This window comes from Micropterus dolomieu, linkage group LG17 (assembly GCF_021292245.1).
Source record: "Micropterus dolomieu isolate WLL.071019.BEF.003 ecotype Adirondacks linkage group LG17, ASM2129224v1, whole genome shotgun sequence".
Taxonomy (NCBI): Eukaryota; Metazoa; Chordata; class Actinopteri; order Centrarchiformes; family Centrarchidae; genus Micropterus; species Micropterus dolomieu.
Window position 1 is genome coordinate 20,096,275 of NC_060166.1, and position 17,661 is coordinate 20,113,935.

The 17,661-nt window shown below is 40.0% G+C and overlaps 2 protein-coding genes across 7 annotated transcripts in view; both read left to right on the plus strand.

Annotated features, from left to right (window-relative positions):
• The window catches only part of LOC123985532 (F-BAR and double SH3 domains protein 2-like), an 80,225-nt gene extending 66,692 nt beyond the window's left edge, over positions 1–13,533 (plus strand). For all 6 annotated transcript variants that reach the window (XM_046073118.1, XM_046073120.1, XM_046073124.1 and 3 more), the window contains 7 exons: positions 3,597–3,731; positions 3,974–4,057; positions 5,551–5,728; positions 6,604–6,821; positions 8,492–8,684; positions 8,792–8,880; positions 9,286–13,533. In XM_046073118.1, coding sequence (XP_045929074.1) covers positions 3,597–3,731; positions 3,974–4,057; positions 5,551–5,728; positions 6,604–6,821; positions 8,492–8,684; positions 8,792–8,880; positions 9,286–9,378 — 990 coding nt within the window. In that variant the 3' untranslated portion in view covers positions 9,379–13,533. The remainder of the gene's footprint in view (positions 1–3,596; positions 3,732–3,973; positions 4,058–5,550; positions 5,729–6,603; positions 6,822–8,491; positions 8,685–8,791; positions 8,881–9,285) is intronic.
• Positions 13,534–13,898: 365 nt separating this feature from the next.
• Positions 13,899–17,661, plus strand: part of LOC123986097 (NACHT and WD repeat domain-containing protein 2) — an 11,101-nt gene continuing 7,338 nt past the window's right edge. Inside the window, exons 1-5 of the mRNA XM_046074178.1 lie at positions 13,899–13,992; positions 14,123–14,211; positions 15,786–15,893; positions 16,806–17,003; positions 17,479–17,620. Coding sequence (XP_045930134.1) covers positions 13,899–13,992; positions 14,123–14,211; positions 15,786–15,893; positions 16,806–17,003; positions 17,479–17,620 — 631 coding nt within the window. The remainder of the gene's footprint in view (positions 13,993–14,122; positions 14,212–15,785; positions 15,894–16,805; positions 17,004–17,478; positions 17,621–17,661) is intronic.

Sequence of the window (17,661 nt, forward strand, 5' to 3'; positions counted from 1 at the left end):
GCAGGCTAGGTGTGTGTGAGTGTGGGGAGAAGAGCAGAGGAGCAGATTCAAGTAAATGAACACTAATCTAAGGTGGACAGTTACCTACAATAACCTACTGTTAATACAAAGCTCACCCTCCACTGGCCGGTCATAATGAGAGCTAAACAGTCCAATGAGTGGGTGTGTCGCGGTTCTGTCTCTCGGATCCACACCAGATCGTGGACTTTTGTGTCTCAATTTTGGTCACTGTTTCAAAACCATTACAGCCCTACTACTAGTAGTAGTCTGCCTACTATTTTCAATGAGGAAAAAATGTGTACAGACTTTTGTATAAGTTATCTAGTGTGTTATTGCGATTTTTTAAAAATGTGCAAACATTTTTGTTGAGAGAGACACTGAGTCTGAGAAAGGGATAGAAAGTCTGGGGCATTACCGAGAGAGCAATCTAGGAAGAGATACATGGAGAAGGAAGGAGGAGGGATGAGTTTTGCAGCAAAAGGGGGGTGTTAGAGAGACAGTAATGACAGCAGGAGAGAGAGAGTCAGCTGAGAAAAAGAAGAGGTGGTGTGATATGGAGGAGGGGTGAGGGGAAGAGGTGAGGAGGGAGTGGCGTCAGAGTGATAATGTCGAAGTAAAATTGGATGCAAAGGTGAAATGCTGAGGAATATAGAAAAAAAGTGCAAAGAATATAGAAGAATGTACTCTAAGGCCATAGTTAAGTTGAATTGCCAAAATGGTGACCAACACAAAGAACTGCATTTAGATTTCATCCAAGCCAAACCATTTAAACTTCTGACACATTTCCATTTCCAAATACTTAATTACCTGCAAGAAGTTGGTAATGTCATTTCAACTTTCTCGTGCCTTATTAATCAGTCCGAGGCAGGAGTTACTAAAAACATCTCCCTCTGGCGTGTGTGTCATTAAAAAAAACACACCATGGGGCCTATTGAGTATTCAGGCATTTGATAGCAGTTCAGCAGCCTTTGATTTCAGTCTGGTGAACTGGAGCCTTAAGAGACTGACAGCGGCAAAGAAAGAGGGATTATAATAACAAGGTGCAACAAAAGAAATGGAGAGAAATGAAGAAGGAGAGGGAAAAAGTAGGACGGATTACTAAAATCAGTTTGCTAAGTAGGTAGAGGTTGAGAAGTGGCCGGTGGTCAGAGAGAGAAGAAAGGAAGGAAAGGTTTGTGAATAATAATCTGTAGAGGAGAGCACAGAAAAGACATTGAGAGCGGGGAACAGCCACTTCCCTCTTCCGTTTCTTCATTCCACTCAACTTTATTGCTACGTCCCTCATGCAGCCACTGCCTTCATTACAATATCACTTTCACGGTTATTACCTCCAGGACCAATAAAATCGGCCATTGGTCTTCATCTGAGTTGTGCAGCTGGTACACACACTGAGATGTATTTTGGGTGATATTTTATTGGGTTTATTACTGAAACACATGCTGGTCATTTTACTTTAGGGATGAAATGGAATTGGCCCCGAGGAAGCAGTGTACTTTTAAATCAATGCAGTAAAGTGGGTAAGCGTGATGCAACATATGACATGCAGCCAACAACAATGTGGCCTTGGCACCAAAGCTCAAAATATGGAACTGGACATCAAGTTGTTGTCCATCACGCTGACTATATCTCTCCGCCCAGTTACATATTCCATGGCAGTCTCCTAAATCACTCTCTGTTTACAATGTAAGTACTAGTAAGTAAGTCACTGCACAGATAGAACTGGAAAAAGAATGTGTTTCATCGAGGGGAATTAATAAGCTAAGCCTTGTGCCTATATCAGCTACTAACAGGCCACAACAGTTAACCTCCTTATGTGAGTGTACAGAGTGTGTGTCTTGCACATTATTTATTACCCTAAAAAATCCCACAATAGAACAAACACAGTGCTGTGCACAGTTTGTATACTACTTTCTATTAACACACCCATAAAGTAGATGCGAAACAAACCGGTGTGACACCTCAGTCAAGTGAGTGATGATGCAAAGTTAAGATTAGAAATTGTTTAATTGTTGCACAGAGAGTAATTTCTGACATCCCAGATGTAGGAGGTGGAAATGTTATTTTTTCACTCAAAGAATCATGCATGTAACTTTATGGAATTTCTTGTCTGCAGGATTTTAAACTCAAGGACTAATGCAGCTACCAGCTCAACATCATTTTTAGTCATACTAGCAGCATGGCTCTAGGAATGGCAATGTCTGTGTATTCCAGTGATGTTCTTTGGTCCAGACTGACTGACGCACTTTGTTAGACATTCATGCTCCCAATAGGTTGAATCCCTGACTTTTCCTATAGCCCCATCATCAGGACACAATTTAAATGTGTCCGATACTTTGGTTTATGACCAAATACCTGCAAATACTCAAAACCATTCCCCGCTGTACATTGTGTTTAGTGCTAATTAGCAAATGTTAACATGCTAACACGCTAAACTACGATGCTGAACATGGTAAACACTATACATGCTAAAACATCAGCATGTTAGCATTGTCATTGGTAGCATTTAACTTAAGATAAAGAAGAAACAATGAAGCACACAGTTTATGTATTTCAGTTGTAAGGGTCTTTAGTAACCATTCCTAGTGGAGAGCTTTGATAAGAGCGTATCAATTTTTATTATTGAACACCTTAGGACCACACCTGAAGGTTATTATTCTTCTAGAGAATAGATCCTTATATCCAGGAGACCAACGTGTGACATCAAGCCATATACAAAACACACAACTGTTTGTTCTGCACTGGTGTAGAGTTTACTGTGTCAACAGAAATCTGATGACTACACACAATGACTTAGGAATGGATAAACACACGCACACACACACACACACACACACACACACACACACACACACATACACACACACACACACTATTGTTATGGCCAGCTCAGCTTGCTGTGTGTGATGGACGTTTCTACCAGCTAGATCACATGACCTTCATAAAAGCCAGTAAAATTCCCATGGAAGAAAAGAGGGAGGGGCTGGATCATATGAAACATTAGTCCCTCTACACCTGTCTCTAAAAGCTGTAGGGCCCACAGCGAGCAGGACAGGGACACTCAGGCAGGAAGCAAAGGTAAGCATTGCTGTAATTTAAATTGTGAAACTAGCAGAGAGAGAGAGGGAGAGAGAGGGAAAGAGAGGGAGAGAGGCCTGAGCAAAATGCACAGGAGGTTCTGGAAGTAGAAGTTGGGATAATAACATAGCAAAAGTGTAAAAGGCAGAGGTGGTGACTAAGACTACTAGAGGGCAGAAAGAAAGGGAGTTGTTGATAGCAAACAACAAGTCACCTAGCAGGAAAACACATTGGAACATCAGGAGCCAGAAAGTTGTGTAAAAATTAGATTTTTATAATTGTTGAACTGCATCTAACTAGCCAACTTCACAGGCACAGGTCTTTTTGAGTGTTTCAGCTATATGTTCAATATGTCACTCACTTTATATAAAAACATTTTTTTGGTATTTTAACTGTTTGCTTATTTGATCAATATTACAAGAGTATTCTTTTTACTCTGGAGGATTAGAGGTGAACAGAGCTTTTCGTATTTGTCCTTGTAGTTATCAGAGGTTTTATCTGGCTGTGTTTGTGTGTTAAAGGGCACAGTGGACTTGGAGCGTGAGGAGGGAGAGGAGTGTGAAGAGAATATGGAGGTTTTTGACGACAGCAGCTCCAGTCCTTCAGGAACCCTCCGAAACTACCCACTAACCTGCAAAGTCCTGTACTCGTACAAGGTATCAACCAACCAACACACACACACACACACACACACACACACACAGCTGGATGTCTGTGTTGTACTTATAGGAAGTGTGAAATGCTGACTGAATCTGACATTAACAACCATGACATTTTTTAGCATTGGAAAATCCTCCAACTCCTTTTCTTATTCCCTCCCTTTTCTTTTAAACCATTTTTTCTGTCTCATTCTTATTCCCTCTCTATCTTTAACACTGTTGGTGTGTCTCTCCCGCAGGCCTCTCAGCCGGATGAGTTAACTATTGATGAACAGGAGATGTTGGAGGTCATTGAGGATGGGGACATGGAAGACTGGGTCAAGGTGCAAAAATACACACATATGTGGCAGTCACACGGATGTGCATTACATTTACGGATACAACAGCAGAAGCATTATCTCATGGGCTCTGTGCATGGGCGCCTGGTTTTGTTTTAAAACAGGGAGTGAACTTGGAAAGATGCATAATTTTTACAGTTATTTCATTTTAAACAAATTTCCTCCACCTAACCTTACTTATGGTAAGAATAGGGGATAATTTCCAAAAACTTTAATAATCATAATTTTGTACAGACCCTACTCAATCTGAAGTTAGATGAAGAATAATTTGTGAGACATTATGAGATTATGTGTTCCTTACTTTGTTAAATGTAACTGCATGGCTCAAGCTCTAATAACTGTGAAACACTATTCTAGCTTAGTCTGATGTTGTGTGGGGTGAGGGAGAGAGCTGTACAGCAAATTAGCCGGTATGTAGTCTAGTGGTGAAATAAAAGGTGTGTAAACTATAAATGTCCACTGGCTAAACTGTCCAATGATAGCTAATGAAAAACTCATAAAAAGGTGAGTAAACGCTGTATTGCATTTAAAGAGGTCAGAGGTGAAGAGGTACTTTTTGTCATTTTTCCCTCTCCTTTATTGAGTTATATACCTTTTTTGTGCATGTAATAGGTTTACAAAGTGAAAAAGCCCAAAGTCCAGTCCAAAGGGAGCTCCCATCTCCCACAGAAAGCACTGCTCTGAACTGCTTGAAAACAGCTCGTTTGTAGTCCAGCCGTTTGCCTTTCATCCCTGTGACGACACATCAAAATGCGCAACATAATGCTCGCCAAGCGGCTAGTCCGACACGCCCTCAAAAACACCGGTGGGAAAACACTGAGGTGCAGCACACAGTGACAAGAGGTCCGCCTGCTGCCTGTCCTCTCCCTTCCAAACATTAACTACCCTCCAGGCAGTCAATGGACATACAGTAGTTACTGTGTTGTAGAAACAGAGCTCAGTTACAACTTTATGTATGAAAGATACATTTGTTACAGATTAATAACTCACCACTCTGAAACTCTTGTTCCAGTCCATGTTAACCTTAACTAGGAATTGCGCATGTGCAACTCCCAACAAAGATCATCATCATGTGGAGGCAAGATGTATCACTCCAGGGTTAAAACAAAGCGTTCAACACACAGGGTGAAAAGAGGAGCTGCAGCAATGTGCAGTATGACAAAAATATGGTGTTTTTTTTAAAAAATGAAACCATGTAGACCTGTTCCGGTACAACCCCTAAATAAGATATTGAGCCTGAAAATGAGCTTAATATAATATCTTTAAAAGAGGTGGATAAACAAAATTTTGAAAATAATTTATTTTCAAAAAGTGGGGTAGCAAAACTTGAATTGAATAATCAGGATGGCTTCGTGTTTTTGGTCCTGTGCGTGTGCTCCGTTTGTTTTTGGTTTTTTTTATGGTTTCTTGGTGTTAAAATTTTTTCCATCATGTACGTTTTCATTTTGCACTTCATTGTTTGTGTGTGTGTTTTCCAGGCTCGCAATAAGACAGGTAAAGTGGGCTATGTGCCAGAGAAATACCTGCAGTTCCCGACCTCCAACAGTCTGCTGAGCATGCTCCAGTCTCTGGCTACACTCGATGCTCGATCGCACACCTCGTCCAATTCCACCGAGCCAGAGCTGCACTCCAACTGCATCAATGGAGATGCAAACAGTAAGTAGGCCGTAAACCAAGCAAGTGGTAAATTAGTCTTTGAAATAATGAAATTGCATGCCAGGAGTTTGAGTAAAACAAGCTAGTTCCCGCTGTACTAGTGCAAATGAGGTTTTTTTTCTTCCCATAATGAGGTTATTATGTGCCACTGATTAAAGCATTTTTCTTTTTACTGCTCCACTGGATTTGCTCAGAATCCCATTGTAAGCAACACTCATTTTGCAAAGCAGGGTGTTAGTAGAATAAGCAAATGTGTCTACTTTGCTGGGTAAAACAAGGTAACAGAAACAAGAGCGAGGCAGTTGTATAAAAGTGGTCATAGAGAGAAAACAAAACACCAGTTGGTGAAACTGCAGACCAGACTATTGGTTGTATCCACATCCAGACTTTGGTTGTCAAAGGTCTACTAGCAGTCAGCATACATGGTTCATCAGTTAAAACAGTGAAATCCATAACAATTTATATCAAGATGCATAAAAAATATGGAGACTCTTACTCTGATTTGGCAAATCCTGACCAGGCTTGTTCGACTGTGTCTCATGTTCATGGTACGTGATTAGTCAAACTTATTCTCACTGCACGCCAAAACAAGAAGTTTTCTTTCTCCAACCCTCTTTTTAATGCTATTTGTCTGTTCTAGTCTGAATACTTGGAGCAGGCACATGGGGAATTTCTGTCGTTTTACATATTATATATCATATATATATAGCATCTTGCCTCCTTTCTGTATCTCCCTCTCTCCAGCGGTATGTACCATTGTCTTTATGACAATGAGGGTCAGGCAGACAAGGAACTACATTTCCCCAAGAATAATTATTCCTTCTGTGTTTCTCTTATTGCTTCCTCTGTCTCTTTGTCTTCCTTTCTCTCTGCAGTGATGTATGTCCGCGCGCTTTATGATTACGAGGGCCAGGCAGACGAGGAACTTTCCTTTTCCGAGGGAGCGGTGATCCGCCTGTTGAGCCGCGACACTCAGACAGACGACGGCTTCTGGGAGGGGGAGCTCAACGGACGGGTGGGCGTCTTCCCCTCCGTCTTAGTAGAAGATTTCACTGAGAATGGGACCAGCGGAGGAGTGTTGGGCGACATACAGGTATGTTTAATGCAAGCAGACGCGGGGATGGATCTCACATATAACACAGATATTAAGTTAAGTGACACAAGCAATCTTTCATACATATATCTCTGTGGGAAAACACAGAAAATAGAGCTTAAAATGGAGACATACTCCCACTTAAATACCACAGGCATCACTCTTGAGGAGCTGGAAGTGTGGTCTTATCAGGCTTTTCTCGGCATGGCAGAAATACCAAGGAAAAAGCATAGTCTACTGTGGCCCCCACCACCTTCCTGGCTGTTGCCCAGCAGATCTATCAGCCGGGCAGAGTTCACAACAGTGGATCAGAACTGCCATGTTCCTGCAGCACTGTGATAAAAACTGCAATCACAGAAAGAGGTCTTATCTGTGGCACAGAGAGCTGCCCTATTAGAGGTTCAGCAACAGGAAGGATACAGCCTCTCCCTTCCTAAAAGCCTGTAGACATAACACACCACAAAAACTCTTAAAGTATTTTAAGTCATATGTGGGGACGATTGGTAAACAATCTGAATCCTCTGGGTTGCTGCCACTGAATCAGTCGAGTTGTATGTCGTGGCACTTCAAACTAGTAAACCAACAATATTTCTGTACGGTATTCCTTACAGTATTTCTAGTGTTCCAGTTCCAGCAGTCCTAAGGCTGGTCTAATCAATGTTTTTACATTAGCAGTGGTAGAAATGACTGTAATGTGAAAGAGGGCCAGGCAGACGAGGAACTTTCCTTTGCTTCAGGTGACAAACCCAGAGAATTATTACCCAGCTTTGCAGTTCCCCTCAGCCCTATGGAGCTTTTTAGCATCTTCACATTTGTTGTTTTGGTTTGACATCCTTCAAATTAACTGTTTGTTTAACTCGCTTATCGTGATATTTTCGGCTGCAGCGGGCAGCTGTATTCAGTGGGGAAAAAAAGAAGAGAAAACAGCAAACAGACACAGTTAGCGATTAGCGGGTGAACATAGTGGAGCACCTAGCAGCTAAAGAGACAAATATTTCCCTCAGCAGTGAATATTAGACAGGTGGACAGAAACACGACAAATGAATGCTAACGTTGCTCTGTGTCTGCTGGATGCTAACACGTTACTCATTGCTAACACCTTACTCATTAATAATAAATAATTTTTGCTTGTAGCTTGTGCGCTGCCCAAAAGTGGCCAGTATTTTTTTTAATTAATGTAGGTTTAAGGATCTGTAGATTATCCATTTCTCAGATACTTGTGAGACTTTATTTTTTTTTTAAGTCAATTATTAATTGCTTATGTTTCTTTCTTTTACATACATATGCATACAGATTTTTAATATTGGTGTTTTTTCTTTTTCTTTCTTTTTGTTCTTACTTTATTTTTTAACCAGTTTTAATGAAACATGACACTGATGGAAGGGTCAGATGTACAGTAGCTAAACTTAGCACCGCCATCAGGCCACGGTTCAATGGACATTTTGGCCTGAAACTCGTTTCTTTTCTCCAAACTTTTCACATTTTAACAACCAGCTTCTTTTTGTCTTGGGTTCCTTTGGTCAAGATGAGTCAAATTATAGTCTGGCCAGTTTCAGACAATTAGTTTGTCACTAGATCTTTTTCAAAAACACAATTTTACATAGGCGATCTGATGTTCACTGTGATGACAGATCAGTGACGTATTTCTCTATTTCTGTCCCTTACTCTAGATTTCTCCGTCTCTGAAGCTGCCATCCTCTCTGCCACCTCTTCCTCTGTATGACCAACCTCCCATCAGCCCTTTCACCAGCCCCGAGACCTCCACCCCACCTCCTCTCCCACGCTCACCCTCCACCGCACTCAATGGGGAGCACAAGCCTCCACCGCCGCCCTCGTCTCACAAGGGACCGCTCTCCACCCACAGTAAGACATGCACACACACAGAAAAAAGTTTGTGTCTAATTGAATGAGTCGAGAAGAGGTCACTGTGAGTTTTTCTGTGTTAGAAATCTCCCTCTCTTTCTCTGCAGATCACAGCTCTGGCAGGAGTCCAGTGTCTCCAGGATTTCCTCAGCCACTGAGATTCACCCCTGAAGGAGGCCCGGGCAAACTACGACCTGTTAGTAAAAATGATTCAATAAGTGTGTTTTTGTATGAAATATGTTAATGTTTTTTTTAAAGAAAATAATTGTCAGTTGCAGTCCGATATAACAAACGGTGTTGTACATGGTTCTCTCTATGATCCTTTTTTTCTTAAATGTAAATGTTAGTGTTGATTAAAGTGTTTTGCCTGTGAATCCTTATTATTATTTAAAAATACTGTGCTTGTTTTAAAAAGGCTCTAAAAGTAGATAATAAATATTCCTTACTTTCTGGAGATAAAAGGTTTGTGTCCCACAGCAGAGATGAACATGTTGCTGTTTATCAAAAGAGGAAAAGTAGGGCATCACTGTTATTTCCGTAACAATACTTTTCCTCACTTTCCCTTTTTTCTTAAATTTACATGTATTATGTTTTCTTGTAGGTGCGAGCTGCTCCTCCTCCACCCAAACAGCACCCTCGCCGACAGCAGGAGAAGAGCGACAAGACAGAGGAGGTGGAGATCACACTGGTGTGACAGACAGACAAGCTGGCAGGCGGTGACAGAGACATAAAAAATATAAACAGATGACAAACATACGTATCCTACAGGCTGGGGAACTGAACTGAACTGCTCTGAACTGAAGTCAGCTTCAATAAAGTGATGTGAAGTAAAACAAACTGAACCACGTCCAACGCCCCCAGCCTCTCCACATCTTCTCTCCTACTCAAGTTGAAGAGGAGAGCAGAGAGAGGGGATAAAGGCAGAGTATCCAATTAAATAACTTCCATATTAGCTTCCTAATGAAGTGCAGCAGTAGCCCCTCCCACACACACACACATCCCTCTCTGCCCTCCCCTGTCCTTCCATTCTTGCCTTAAAACTTCACCTCATCGGGCAGCAAACCCGAGCACACTGAAGAGGAGGAAGAATGTTTAGAGAGGGGAAGTGCGAGGGAAAGTTAATGATGGGTTTTGCAAGTGTTCTTTTATCTTGTTAAGCTTACTTTATGATATTTTAAGGCAGTTTATCTCTGCACAGGAATATCATTCTGCTACATTTAAGAAATTTCACTTTTTCCACTCAATTATTAACAAATAATGAGAGAAATTATGGAACCCTTAAACTGACAAAATGTAGTAAAGGGTTACAAGACAAGTCAAAAATATAAAATAGATTGTAAATAGAAATGTAGAGCTTTATACTTAAACATTTAATAATTTATCTCTGTTTCCACCACATTTCCAATTTTCCTTAAGCATACAATTGCTTATTTTTGGGAACTGTAGAGGGCTGTGTGGCTAGCTAGCGTAACTAAAAACACTGAGCACCACCCTTTCAGTTAGCTAACTAGCTGTAGCTAACTATTGCATCGCTGTATAAACTCTACCAACAGTAATTAAATCATTTTAGTCTGGAAGCTATCGCTAACAACGTTGGCTAGCTAGAACTTCTGATTTTGGTCTATTTGACATTTTGAGCAAAGGGACATTCAACAACACACACATCTACAAAATGTTGAGGATGAGATAATAAAGTCCATAATGTAACAATATTGTTATGAAGATAGAAGCATGTCTCTAAAGAACTTCTGTGAACTTCCACGTAGCGTAGCAAGTAGCACGCTTGCAAAAATGCTTTAGCTACCGTTACAAGAGTTTTATATATTAATGCTCCAGCAGTATGCAGTACAGTATGTTGATAATCAACATTAGGTGCAGTAGCTCGTGTAGCTTAATGTTAAAAGTTAGCTTCAGCTTGGTAGCTAACAAAAAAGGCTTGTCCTCAGTGTTTCTAGCCACCAGTGTTTTCAGGTAAGCTAACTAGCCACACAGTCATGTGGTAAAGAAAATTTTGGGAAAATAGGGACTAGATAAATGATTTACCAAATATAATAAAATAAGTGATTTATGTATTTTATCAGTTATAATTTTGACTTATCGGATACCTTTTACTATAGTTTGAGTGTCAGGGAACAAAAACTAAGCTTGATGTGAGTGAATTAGTATAAAACGTGCCGAACATGTCATGACTTGGATTGCAGTTGGGAGTTTCAAGTAAATGGACAGAGAAACTGGGTGGTGCATGGATGCAGTGTCCCCCCTTGCCAGCCCTTCCCTCGACATATATAGTCCTCATCATCATACGTATTCAATGTGTATTAGTACAGTACATTACTGTTGTCATAGGAATGTTATGCACAGCGTTTCATATAGACTAACTCAGCTGAATGGAGTACCATGTCTGATATGTAGTGGAAGTTTTATCCTCATCTTATACTGAAAGGGCATTGTAAATACAATATGAAGGAGAGATGAAAGAAGAATGGGAAGGAGAGGGTGAAAGAACAACATAGAAAAGGGAGGCTGGATCCTCCCTTCTGCTCTTTTCTCCGCCTCTCTTCCCATCCTTCCTTTCTTTCTCTCCCTCTTTTCTCTAATGTCTGTTCTGTCCATTGGCAATTGAATCGGTGGCTATTGTATACACACATACAGTACAGTTACATTATATTACATTCATGTTGCTATATCTTCTCATTCTGTGACCCTCTGTGTGCTTATATCACTGATTGGTTCTGGTGGAGGCCGGTGGTGCTTTCAAAAGGCACTGAAATGGTTGGTATTCACTATGTGGTGACAAAGAAAAGTTGTATTTGACATGATATAAACTTATTTGGGGTCAGCAGTTTTTATTAATCACAGAATGAACTGTATAGCTTTTATCCCTACTGATCATATCTCCTCTCACATTAATTTTGTTCACCTATGGCTTATATCCTTGTTTAGTTGACATGTACTACATTCGCAGGTATTATTTATCTCATGTTATGCCATCACATCACTATATGAGCAAGTTTTTTTTAATACAGCAGAGAAAACATTTCCCATTTGGTATCATCCTTACGTTTTTCCTTGTGTTTTACATTTCAACTTTGATTAACGGAGGTAGAGATGTATAAGACGCAAACATCATGCTAAATGGACAGAACTAGCAAATGACATTCAAATTGAGCTAAGTACAATTGTTTTTGTTTTTTAAAATCTTTTCCCCTTAAATACCCTTCAAGCCTTTAAAACTCCTTGCCTAAAGGGCAGCGTAGCACTTTTATTTATTTGTACCGTCCCTGGAAAGTAGCAGTACCTTAACATTGCATCAGAATGGATAGATATTACTCTGATAAATCGCTGCAGTTTAATACAGATATCAGAGTTATTCTTTTCATTCTGATTCTGTGGTGGATCCTTTTTATTTCAGTGTGACTGATGATTTTTTTTTAAGTCTCCACTCTTCCAAAGAGATTGGGAGATACTTGTGGACAATGTAATTTGGTGTTAACTTATAAAAAGAAAGACGCAAAAACATGATTACTGAAAGGGATGTTTGGAGTGAAGACTTGGAGAGAATGAGGTTTTTAGATCTTGAGATGGGCCTGGCTGTTTTTGTGTGTGATTGTTTAAAGGAGAGAGGACGAATTTTGATCAGAGCTGTGTTTGAAGATGTAAAGATGTGTCCCAGTTCCTTCCTACATATTTGTTTTAACCAGGGTTTTGGCAGAGCATTCACGCTTAAAACATTTCAGAATAAAAGTCAAAGGTGTTACTACTGGTGATGCTAAATTAGCTTCATTATTGAGTGTGGTGTTAATGGACAATATTGTCCCCAAATCTAACACATAAAAAGAGGGAGCTCCTCATAAGTGGAGACAATTAAAACGTATTGTACCCTGTTGTGAGACAGCTCCACAAATACGGCAGAAAGCAAAAAACTCAAGTATTAAATCTGTTTTGCTTTGTCTTTGTTATGGATATTATCTGTTGTGCTCCAAAGTTGCAGTGTCATACCGCATTTCCTGTTGGTATAGAACTGTAAAGTATCTTAATTTATTGTATACTAACAGTAAAAGTATGAAGATTATTAATATGTAGTATGAAGTTGGGGCACAGCTTAAAGCTTCTTGTAAGCAGAGAAAGAAAGCCCTCTAAAGTCCTGATCTGGGCTCAAATTGATTGGGTTCCTCGTTGCCGGGTGGAGGTGAATTATGGTCAAATTGAGAAAATGATGCAAGAAAGGAAGGAAATACTTCAACAAATTATCATTTTTTTCTGCATCAGCTTTTCGAAACAACATTTTGTGTAGCATCCACACCTGAGAAAGTTAAGCACGCTGGAATAAATTACAGTTTCAGATCCAAACCTCTGCTCCTCTGCTGTCGTAGGAAAGTTGTAACAGCAGCTTATTTATTTATAATGGTTATTAAACTTGTTTTGAAGTTTATAGTTTACAGCATTCCACAGAACTTCCCACCATAAATGCTTAATCTCTAGTCTATCAAATATAAAATGTGTGACTTTTTGTTGCCAGTTGCCACTTTGAATATGGTTATTTCCCCTTTTTAACAGTCCCTTTGGTCCATTACAGTGTTTAATTATTGGGTATGGACCTGTTTTTGGTTTTTATGTATTGTATAATTCTTTTATTTTTCATTCTTCGATTTGGAGCAGCTGCACAGCTGCTGCTATTTACAAAGTGGTGGAAGAACTGGCCTTCTCTCTCTTCACGGACTGTTGCCATAGTGACAAAAACGAGAACAGGTGCAAAAGTCTTTCTGCATATTATTATCGGCTGTACAAAAAACAAAGTTTGTATTTATTGTGTACAAATGTTAATTAATAAAAAAATATTGAAAAGTTGTTTCTCTTTGTTTTTTATTTTTTACTCATTTTGTGTTTCTGTTGACGTGTGCATGTAATCTAATATAACGTGTTTATGTACCTGTCCTACACATCTGAGAATTTGTCTAACTGACTGTATGTGTTTTTAAGGGCATGTGGGCGGGTGTGTGTTGTGTAGCCGCCCCAGTCACTAGAAGTGGGTGTAATCATGATAACTCTCCATAAACACCCAAGGCCAGAATTTCCTGAGTGGAGCAGGAGGGAAAAGAGAGGCAACAGCGCAGAGGAGAAGCAGCAGCGGTGAACTTTTTTTTGGCTCACTGAATATGCCAAACATTTTTCCCCTTGATTTTCCTTATTATAACAATAGCTATTGAATTTGGCATGCACCCCAGAGGAAAGGAAATGGACTTGTCTCCTTTAAAATCCACCTGCAGCTCATCCTGTGTGAAACTCTATCTGTGCTCTAACCCAGAGGGTATGTAGATGTTTCATGCTGAAATTTAAAAACGCAAATGCAGTTTGTAACTTTATGCGTTCTTTGGTCATGTGTTTTGAGTTATCTTGTAAATAGAGGTGTATCTTGTTTGTGTTCATGCTCTGTATAGATAGCGTGGTGGAGCGCAGAGCTCTGAGAGAAAGTGTGTTCCCCAAACTTAGAGAGCACTGTAGACACACATGGGGCCTGGATGTTAGGGTGAGTACACGCTTAATTTTTGTAAATCCTGCTCACTGCATAAAAAACAGGTCAGTGATCATGGTATGTGTGTGTTGTTACTGCTTTATTCTACTTAAAGTTTTCATCCTTTCTGTCATTTTTACAGCATGAACATAAACTGTCTGAGGCAGGATGCAGCCACTGTTGATGCTACATTAAAACATGAACTTTAATGTTCAAACAACTTGCACTATTAATTTATTTTACACATTAGAGAGAGCTTACATATTTTGTCTGTGACAAAAGTGTGTAGGAGCCAAAATAGCAGTTTTCTTTATATTTAAAGAACAATAGTTATTATTTCTAGACTTACTGTATTTTTGGTTATAGTTCTGATTCACTGATTTTAATGGACAGCTTGTCCACTGACTGACTAATCAGCCACACCATAGTAGCTGTGGGTGTGGTATAATTAATAAAGGGAAGTTGGAAACAGGAGTGAGGGTCCTAGCTTTAGTTGAGACCACCGTTTCTCATCTTATTTCATATCATTTAAGAATCCATTAGTCCTGTTTATTTACCCTCATTTACACCACACACGTAGCCTACATTAGCCTAGACACCTTGACACTTTGGGCCCAATTTGGACATTTTCACTTAGGGGTGTACTCACTTTTGTTGCCATGTGTTATTTTGAGGGGACAGCAAATTTTAAAAGTTATACAAGCTCTACTCTCACTACTTTACATTGTGGCAAAGTGTCATTTATTCAGTGTTGTCACATGAAAATATATAATCTAATATTTAATGTGAGTGGTGTACTCACTTTCGTGAGATACTGTATATAACATAAAGTTGCTTCTGTTTACAGTGACATGTCTGGTCGTGCCTTTGTTTTTCTAACATCTCCTGAAATATGCATCTTTTTGTCATAGGACTAAAATGTCAGTGAATTTGTTATATATACATAATGACAACTGCTGATGCTATCAGAGGTGAAAGTCATGAATTAAAGTTAATGTTGTGTCTGACCAACAATTAAAAAAACACAAAGCCCAAAGTCCATTTACAGTATGCGATCAAACTATTCTGAAAAGCCAGCAAAAACCATCTGTCACTCGATTAGATGAATAATTGACTCATTGTTTCAGCACTAATACAGACTGATTCAAGGAGACCTTGTTCATTCATGAAAGAGCATCAACAAGACTCACTGCCAACAGCGGAACACAAAAGCAATGTTATTTGGTAGCTCCCAGGTGCGTGTGTGTGTGTCCTTTGTTCTGTCACAATATCCCCCTCGGGCCATTCCTGTTAAAGTGCGTCCAATCCTACTCAAATTAAATTTGATGGGGGGAAAAAAAGGAGGATGAGCAGCTGTGACGTGACTCTGTGCATAGTGTGGTAGTTTGCGTGGCAGTTCAACCAGTGCACTGTGCCATCTTTTTTCAGCAGCATGTGTAATTAGAAAGATGGAAGAATATCATATGTCACTGAGCCACTACCAGGTCAGTTGTTATTACACCTCAGTGTCTGCTTTTCTAAGCTGATTTTATCATCTCTCCTCTAGATTGTTTTAATCATTATGTGTGTGTGTGTGTGTCTGTCTGTAGGCGATAGACCCATTTGAGTCCAGTGATCCCAGTCGTTGGCCAGATGAAAACACCAGACAGCAGCTGATTAAAGATTGCAGAGAGAGCTCTGCAGGACCTTTTTTACTGGTAAATAAATCACCAGGGTTCATTAACACGAGTGTATTACACGAGTGTACAGTAGTACAGCATGCCTCAGGCTCTACAGGAGCTTTAGAGGGTTCAAACATATTCAATTAAATTATTGAGTAATACAGACTGAGCAGCAGTAGCAGCCCCGAAGCAGCAACACTGGGTAGTTTACTCTATCTGCTGCTGTTCTATCAATCCCTGTTGAATTTTGAGGTTTCTAGTATTGTAAATGCAGCTTTTCGGGCTTCTTGAAGTGTCTGGGGGTTGGACACATTATCATGCACTGGGAAGTCACAGGTCCAATCACCCTACCAGCAACTTAGCTATCTGAGTCTGTGTCATCAACCAACACACACACTGCGTTTTTTCTGGCATTTCAAAAAATCCGACCAGCTCTGGGCACATGGCTGCCACTCAGATACTTCTGTGTCAGATCACTCATTTAGCTACTACACAAGAGGGAAAAAAAGACAATTTCAACATTCAATTCATTTCTGTGTGTACAGTAAGCACAGTGTGCTGACAAAATAGCAGACCTACCAATGTAGTACCATGTTTCCTATTAGCATAACATTTTTTCTTAAAAGCTCAACACCTTTCTGCCTCAACACAAATGAATAGTTGTAAGAATCACAGAATTTACTGCAGGGCTGTTTGAATTTTCTACACAGTATCACAAAGATGTTTCTGGTAGTTCTAATCAATCACAAAGTTTTTCCAAATAATCAAGTAAAGTAAAGGTCACACATCTCATTCTCATCCAGCTGCTGCACATAATGCAAAAAAAGAAACAGATGTTGCTTTATACATTTGTTAAACCATAAACACAAATATAAATGTGTACTAATCAGGACCAAGCAATGCATCCCATGCTGCCATTCCTTCTGTGTCCACATGGCGGTGCTGCAGGCCCTGGTAGGACATCAGTATGGCACAGCCTGTCTGCCTGCCCAGGTGGAGGTGTCAGAGTACCAGCTGCTGCTGCAGGAGAGCCAGCAGGCGGGCGTCAGCACCCAGGAGCTGGAGAGAGTGTATCAGAGGGACGAGAACACCACCCCTCCCTCCTACTGCCTGAGACCTCCACACAGACGCACCTGCCATCCCCAGGTGATCACACTGAACCTCTGAAATACATGATGGATCTATGGACTTGTTTACTCACAGTATTTACAGATTAAATTTTAATTAAGATTCTCTTGTTAAGCAAAGAGGAGTAGGTTTGTCCAAGTACAGCCGCTAATTAAATCTGAGTAGATGATTAGAGCTTGTATTGAGCAAAAAGTACTGATGGATTAGTGTTTGTGAATAAAGGGATAATAACATTTCCTACACAAATAAAGTTATCTCACTCTTTTTTCATTATAAAACAATATTAAGCATGTAGAAATAATGTTAATACTTCCACACCCAAAAACTATAATAATATAATAATCCCATGTGTCCTCACACGTTCAAAGTCTTTATATCAGATAACCATGTATTTAAATGTATGTGATTTTTTAGCTATAATCTGCCTCTTTTAGCTACCACAGCTATTAGACTGTGGTGCTGTTCTAAAAAGTATCAAACTGTTTTTGTTCAGCAGGCAGAGGCTAAGGAGAAAGAGGAGATCAAGAGGAATGCTAAAGAAGAAGAGCTGAGGAAGGTGTTTCAGACCGCTGTGAGTCTGTGTGTCCACAACGGTGTCATGACCCCACAGAGAGCCCATAGCTACTCCAGATCAGGTGAGATAGATGTTTGTGTGTGTGTGTTTGGGGGGGGGGGG